We start from the raw sequence: 7,678 nt of genomic DNA, 5'->3' as shown, positions 1-7,678 counted from the left end.
GATTTCAAGATTTATACAAATTTTGCAAAATTGTTCAAGAATATCAAAAAACTGGTCAAAAATTTTAAAAATCACGTTAACAAATTTGGTTCTTGTTTTTTTAATATCATAAATTTCAAAATATGTTCGAAATCCTAATTTTGTTGTATTTTTTTTAAAAAATGGGATTTCAAATTTTGTTTACATTTCTTCAGAAAAAATGTTCATGTTTTCCAAAATGTGTTGAAATATTCAAAATTCTATACGGTACAGAAAATAAGCATGTTACAGGGAATGTAAGTGTCAAAAAACATTTTACATTATTGGACGGAGGGAGTATTTTTATATTCCTAAACACAACTCGCGGTGTCTCCCAGTGGGCCAGCCCAGTCGCACCCCCTCGCGTTGGGCGTGCTATTCACCGCAAAAATGCGGCACATAGGAGCTCTCGGCCATGGTCTTCGACGACTTAGTGGACCTTGCATGTTTGGAAGCTCATGCATGTACTGAGGCCAAAGGACCTGCATGTTCGTGATCTGGTGATTGGTTCGGATTACTTATGCGCTGATCTTGAGAGAGAGAGAGAGAGAGAGAGAGAGAGAGAGAGAGAGAGAGAGAGATCATAAGAGGAGAGAATTTGATGATGTTATTTTCCGTTTTGAACCTAGAGTACCCAATAGCGAAGCTCATAGTCTAGCGAAGGCAACGACATCTCTTGGTGCCGGCCTTCATGTGTGGCTAGGGAGAGTTCCTGAGATTATCTGTATATTCAAGTACTTTTGATTGTTGAAAAAAGGAGCTCTTGGAATATTCCTCTCGGATGCTTTCTTTTTTTCCTTCGAGAAATTTATTGTTGGGTCCGCCTGCAGAGAAACCAAACCTTTTGGGCCAATCCGAAAGAACCTTACAGGCTACCCAGGCCGACTCGAGCTGCTAATCCGTCTGGCGTTGGGCTTCGATGGTGGGCGAGCAGACCACCAAAACCCTGATCCACTCCTCTCCTCGGTCCAGTTTAACTCTCTCTCAGCAGGAAAGCTGAAGACCCAAAGCAATGGCATCTGTCGTGACGGCCGCCGGCGGGGATGTGGCCGGCGATGGGCGGGCAGGAGGGCTACTAGATGGTGATCACGTCGTTCGACGCTGGAGGTACACTTGGGATGGTAATGGTGGTACGACGGCTACAGCCAGCTGGGCATGGCTGCTGCTCGGTGTGCTCAGAGAGAGCTCCACCAGGGTAGTAGTAGATCGGTGCTGACAAACATGGTTTCCAGCGTCCCATGACTGGCAGCCTCCACTTCATCAATGAAACCATCCGAATTAATGAAAACCATGCCATGTCATCAATAAAACCACTTAAAGCGGTATCAAGGACTAAAGTTATCCAGTTTGAAAAGTTGAAGAACTGAGTTTTGCTAGTTTGAAAAGTTGAAGGGCTGACTTTGCTGGTTTTAAAGTTGGCTAATCATTTCTATACTTTGCATATAGTCGAGGGACGAAAAATATACTTATCCCTTTTTTTTCTAGTGATATAAGGCCCTATTTTTTAGTTTCGCACAGGGTCCCGGATTTTGCCGGCCCGGCCCTGCTAGCAAGAGCCGGGATCCACCACGTTCCGTGGCCCTAAGGATAGGAGACGAGGCAGATCGGTGACGGTGCTAAAGGCTGGTACTTGTAACCAATATAATGTGAAGATAGTAGTTTGTATACTTGAAGATCTACATATAGAAATGATGATAAACGACATGCGAATGGGTTTGTGGGTTTGTCAGAATTGTTGCTTGCTGCACGTGCATCACATCCTTGCTCGTTCATTCTTGCATCATTCAAAAGGTCATTTGCATTATCTTCCTCCTTAGACCCGAGTGTAGCATGTGCATTTTTTCTATAGGCATGTTAGTACCATCAAATATCCAATTTCTTTTCTTGTTGAAAAAGGAAAATCACACATGTTATTTTTCGATATGGCATATTGCTGAGAGCGTTACGCTCCAAATGTAAAAGATGTTTGGTAGGTTCAAGAGAATGTTTATTTCATGTGTGCGCCAAACATGTACTCCCTCTGTCCCAAAATAAATGACTTAATTTTGTACTAAAGTTAGTATAAAGTTAAGTCACTTATTTTAGGACGGAGGAAGTATATTGTGTGCTCTGAAAAATTATACACGTGTTCTAGAAAGGAAAATGATTAAAACCGACAAAGAAATAAAAAAAAGCAAAGTAACCACGGGATACAAAGAAAACCAAGAAAGAAAGAAAAAGAACCAAAAGTATAGCATCAAAATAAAAAACCCAAACAAAGCCAGTGAAAAACAAATAAAAAAGTATAACGGAGGAGAAAATAATAAATAAAACGAAGAAAACCGTGGAAAAACAAAAAAAAAACATAGGAAAAACAAAAGAAAAAAAACCGGAGCGAGGGAGCGACTGCGCTGATGGGCCGGCCCGATTCGGTCTCCCGTGGCGACTCGGAATCGGGTACGGAAGAGAGTCGACATAGGCCGCCCCTGGCGGTCAGTTCTGTTCAGTTCCGTTCGCATCGACGGAATCGAGCGCTAGGGTTGCCGCGCCGCCGCCGGACCCGACCTCGCCGTTGCCGCCGCCGCCGCCGCCCCTCTCCCTCCTATTTCCGGACGCCGGCGCCGCCCGCCGCCTCTCAGAAGGAAAGGGGGAAGGCCCAGAGCAATGGCGTCCGCCGCGACGGCGCCGGCGGCGGGGAAGCGGCCGGCGACGGGCGGGCGGGAGGGCGACCAGATGGTGATCACCCCACTCGGCGCCGGCAGCGAGGTAGGCCGCTCCTGCGTCCACATGACTTTCAAGGGCCGCACAGTCCTAGTAAGCACCCCCCCTCCCCTCTCCTCCCCCCTTCTCCGATTAGCCGCGCCTGTTCTGCTCGGGGAATCTGACTTGCTCGTGGTCGGTTGGTCCAGTTCGACTGCGGCATCCACCCGGCATACTCCGGCATGGCGGCTCTCCCATATTTCGACGAGATCGACCCCTCCGCCATCGACGTCCTGCTCGTCACCCAGTAAGTTTCTACCCAGTCGCCCTCTCTAGCTTGACCCCCATCTTCTCCCGGCGTTCAACCTGGTTAATTTTCTGCCTTCAATTTGTGCTGCAGCTTCCACCTGGACCACGCCGCCTCGCTGCCATACTTCCTGGAGAAGGTAAGCAAAAATGCTTAGGCGGCTGCTGATTTAGATTCGAAATGCAGGGACGCTCATGTTATGCTGTTTCGTGTCTGATTTGCTCTGCTCTGCCCTGCTTTGCAGACGACGTTCAAGGGCCGCGTGTTCATGACCCACGCCACCAAGGCCATCTACAGGCTGCTGCTCTCCGATTATGTCAAGGTCAGCAAGGTGTCTGTGGAAGACATGCTGTTCGACGAACAGGACATCATCCGCTCCATGGACAAAATCGAGGTACCTTCCTTTCGCTTATCTCTTTCTTTCTGGCAGATGATGCAAATGGCCTAATCCCTGTTGTTTGATACGATGTATTTGTTGCTAATTAGATGATGATTGATAGTGACTGGCCGGTAGAGAAATTGGTTGTACATTTTTTGAGTAGAGGAAAAAAAAAGGAAGAAGAGTGATACAATCAGAAACAGAGAACGATACTACTGTGTCATTTAAGAAGATGGAGTCGTTGCCTGTATGCCTGGTTGATATTTTAAACTGAACCTGGATTCAATTTCCCCCATCTCGCTAGGTCCTGCTTGCCGCCTTTTGAAAGCTTTTTCTTTTGTTGGTACAATTCTGAACAAGGTTCCAAAAGGTGTTAGCCGTACATTCCTGTTTTTTCCTATGCCGAGCGCCTATATTGCCTAAGCGCACGCCTTTGCACGCTTAAGATCATTGTTGGTACTGCTTAGGTTAGGTGTTCCGCTATCGCCTAGTGGTGAGACATGCTTAAATGCATGGCGAGCAGTGCTAAAGGTTAGGTATTCCGCTATTGCCTAGTGGTGAGACATGCTTAAATGCATGGCGAGCAGTGCTAAAGGTTAGGTATTCTGCCATCACTTAGCACCTAGGCATGCTTAAGCGCATGCCTAGCAGCCTTTTTTTTTTATTATTGATTCTGAATAATCAATATGTCATTGGACTATCGGTTAAAATTACAAATCTTATAGTATCTGGCCATTTGTTTCGAACTTCCAGGTTTTCTATTTTTGTTGCAGCTAATGCATGATTCTGCCTGTGAGGATTTAAAGTCTCAATTTACCAGCTGAATTATAATACCTGCTGTTTCTTTCCAAATATCAGGATTTGTTTTTCTTTTATTACAGCTATAATGCATGATTCTGACTGAAAGTCTTATAATTTATCAAAGGGAGAATTGACATGTGTTGACATATATTTGTCATGCAGGTCATAGACTTCCACCAGACATTGGAAGTTAACGGCATACGCTTCTGGTGCTATACTGCTGGGCATGTACTTGGCGCTGCCATGTTCATGGTGGATATTGCTGGTGTTCGCATTCTTTACACTGGCGACTACTCCCGTGAAGAAGACCGTCACCTCAAAGCTGCTGAGATACCCCAGTTCTCCCCTGATATTTGCATTATCGAGTCAACTTACGGTGTGCAGCAACACCAACCCCGCCATGTCAGAGAGAAGCGCTTCACTGATGCCATCCACAACACAGTTTCTCAAGGGGGCCGTGTTCTTATCCCAGCATTTGCTCTTGGTAGAGCACAGGAACTGTTGCTTATCCTGGATGAGTATTGGTCTAACCACCCAGAGCTCCATAAGATTCCAATCTATTATGCCTCCCCTCTTGCGAAGAAGTGTATGGCTGTCTACCAGACATACATAAACTCCATGAATGAAAGGATAAGGAATCAGTTTGCACAGTCCAATCCGTTCCATTTCAAGCATATTGACCCTTTGAATAGCATTGACAACTTCCATGATGTGGGTCCGTCAGTGGTGATGGCAAGTCCAGGTAGCCTCCAAAGTGGTCTCTCCAGGCAGCTCTTTGACAAGTGGTGCACAGATAAGAAGAACACATGTGTAATTCCAGGTTATGCTGTGGAAGGCTCGCTTGCAAAGACCATCATCAACGAACCGAGAGAAGTGACACTAGCAAATGGGCTCACTGCTCCTCTTAATATGCAGATCTTCTACATCTCCTTCTCAGCTCACGCTGATTTTCCACAGACGAGTGGCTTCTTGGAAGAGCTTCGCCCACCAAACATTATTCTTGTCCATGGAGAAGCAAATGAGATGGGTAGGCTTAAGCAGAAACTTATCACCCAGTTTGATGGGACAAACACAAAAATTGTTTCTCCCAAGAACTGCCAATCGGTCGAGATGTATTTTAGTTCTGAGAAAATGGCCAAGACAATTGGCAGACTGGCAGAGAAGGTACCAGAAGTGGGAGATACAGTTAGTGGCTTGCTTGTAAAGAAGGGCTTCACGTATCAGATTATGGCCCCTGAGGACCTCCGCGTGTACACCCAACTGTCTACTGCCAACATTACTCAGAGGATTGCTGTCCCGTATTCTGGTTCTTTTGAGGTGGTCAAGTACAGACTGAAGCAAATATACGAGAGCGTGGAATCATCAACCGAAGAAGATGTTCCAGTACTGACTGTTCACGAGAGAGTGGCCATCCGCCTGGATTCAGAGAGCTACGTGACGCTGCAGTGGTCGTCCGATCCCATAAGCGACATGGTGTCCGACTCGGTGGTGGCCATGATCTTGAACATTGGCCGTGAGGGTCCGAAGGTTGTTCCGGTCGAAGAAGCGGTGAAGACGGAAGAAGAAACAGAGAAGGTGGCGCGGAAGGTGGTGTACTCTCTGATGGTATCACTCTTCGGCGACGTTAAAGTTGCAGAGGAAGGGAAGCTTGTCATAACTGTGGATGGAGACGTCGCGCACTTGGATGGCAGGAGCGGTGATGTGGAGTGCGAGAATGCTGGGCTGAAAGAGAGGATCAAGACCGCGTTCCGGCGCATACAGGGTGCGGTGAGACCGATCCCGCTTTCGGCCTCCTGAGCTGAAGACATGAGAATGCCTTTAACTAACTTTTCCTAGGGCTCGTGATTGAACAAAGCACTAGCAGGCTGTGTTACGTTTTGTTGCGCGGCCATTTTAATCTTGAGCGAAATGTAATTCTACCGCCTGTTGTGCGTTACTAGATGATCACTAGTCCCTAGAAGTTATCTGAACAATCCCTCTCACTTGCACGAAATTTGAGCTGCTGTACTTTGCTAGATGATGAGGTAGGCCTGTCTTACTGCCTCTGGAACATGATCTGAGTTGTAGCATTGTTGACAATTCGTAGAAGTTATGTGAACAATCCTCTCATTTGCACCAAGTTTGAGCTGAAGTTATCGGCTCTGTTTGTTTCAACTTGAGTGTGTGTCGATCCTCTGTTTGAGTTTCTGCTGTTGGTGCTTTATCTATCAACATCATGCCATGTCTTCTTAGGTGAACTGTGTCATTTTATTTTCATTGGCGTATACACTTTGTTTATATCAAGTGATGAGCAGCTAGTCTTTGTTGGGGTCACCTTTACATCCTGTTTTACTGGTGCGACATTTTTATATTAACTGTAGACAGTTTGTAGCAGCCCTATATATATGCGAACAATCCTCTCGCAGCTGAGGTTGCAGTGCATGCGAGCCGATGGAGATCATGAGTTCCTGCTGTGGGTGTTGTTATATATATCCATGCACGCATCTTGCCAAGTCTTGTTTGACCTGTTTGGTAGCCTGCATGCATCCAACCAGGTCTGCTCGGGAAGAAAATGTCCCGTTTAATTAACCTCATTCATTCTTGGGCCTGTATAGCACGAACATTAAAGCACCCCTGGGCTGCATCCAGAGGAATGCTCAAATCGGTCGTTTTTGTGGAGCCAGGCCCGAGCGGTCCAACCCTAGGCACATGAGCGTGGGCGACAGCGGAACGAACCAAGACGGCGGCGACCACCGGAGCGATAGCAGGATCATCCAAGACGGCGGCTACCAACGGAGCGATTGTGAACTTCTCTGTAGATTTACTGTTTTCGACTAGGGCTAGATTGATTTGAGCACACGACTTGAGAGTTAGTGAGGGGATTGAACACATCAGGGGTGGAGGATTGGATTAAAACACTACCACCCATCTATTCCATCAATTTTCGATTACATGGGGGGTGGGGATTGGGGGTACAAAGTTTCTTGTCTAGCCGCGACAACCCTGGAGTTGCGCCGAGCGGCCGCGAGGTGTAGCCATCTTCTTTTCTTCCTCGTCTTCTTCGTCATCATCGTCTTCGTCAAGAACGATGGGTCTTGCACCATCAGCGCCCTGACCACCATCTGCACCTCGTTGTTGTCGTCCTCCGGCGACAGGAACGTCCTACTCCAGTAGGCCGCGACATGCTGGTCTTGTGGCGCCTTGTAGTAATCTATGTACTTGGCCCATCTTGCCCTCTGTCCAGCGTCTGCGGAGTCTGCCTGATTCATGGCCCAACGCAGGATGTCCACTGACATTGCGCCCTTGGCTGGGTCAGGAATCAGTCTCTTGAGCTCCTTCGGCGTAGCCTTCTTAACCACAGTGTCGACCTCCTTCTTAATCACTCAGTCTCAGGCTTGGGTCCAACTTTGGGTTTCTTCTCAGGAGTGGCAACTTGCTTAGCATTCTTCTTGAAGTTCCCTTTCTTTTCCTTGCCCTTTTTCTTGAAACTAGTGGTCTTGTTAATCATCAACACT

At 47.0% G+C, this 7,678-nt stretch overlaps 1 protein-coding gene across 1 annotated transcript; it reads left to right on the top strand.

Moving 5' to 3' along the window:
• Window positions 1–2,544: 2,544 nt before the first annotated feature.
• Window positions 2,545–6,338, top strand: LOC119312934 (cleavage and polyadenylation specificity factor subunit 3-I-like). The gene is made up of 5 exons (XM_037588727.1): window positions 2,545–2,811; window positions 2,907–3,004; window positions 3,098–3,143; window positions 3,249–3,398; window positions 4,347–6,338. Exons 1-5 carry the CDS (start codon window positions 2,662–2,664, stop codon window positions 5,979–5,981), a joined length of 2,079 nt encoding a protein of 692 aa, XP_037444624.1. The 5' UTR covers window positions 2,545–2,661; the 3' UTR covers window positions 5,982–6,338.
• The last annotated feature ends 1,340 nt before the right edge of the window (window positions 6,339–7,678 follow it).

This window comes from Triticum dicoccoides, chromosome 5B, assembly GCF_002162155.2.
Source record: "Triticum dicoccoides isolate Atlit2015 ecotype Zavitan chromosome 5B, WEW_v2.0, whole genome shotgun sequence".
Classification (NCBI taxonomy): domain Eukaryota; kingdom Viridiplantae; phylum Streptophyta; class Magnoliopsida; order Poales; family Poaceae; genus Triticum; species Triticum dicoccoides.
This window is presented reverse-complemented; position numbering and strand designations above follow the sequence as displayed.

Bases quoted from the DNA above. Each gene is read 5' to 3' on its own strand.
- LOC119312934 (XM_037588727.1), top strand. From the start codon at position 2,662: ATGGCGTCCGCCGCGACGGCGCCGGCGGCGGGGAAGCGGCCGGCGACG. The intron at 2,812-2,906 runs GTAAGCACCCCC...CGGTTGGTCCAG, and splicing joins TCAAGGGCCGCACAGTCCTA to TTCGACTGCGGCATCCACCC. The intron at 3,144-3,248 runs GTAAGCAAAAAT...CCTGCTTTGCAG, and splicing joins TGCCATACTTCCTGGAGAAG to ACGACGTTCAAGGGCCGCGT.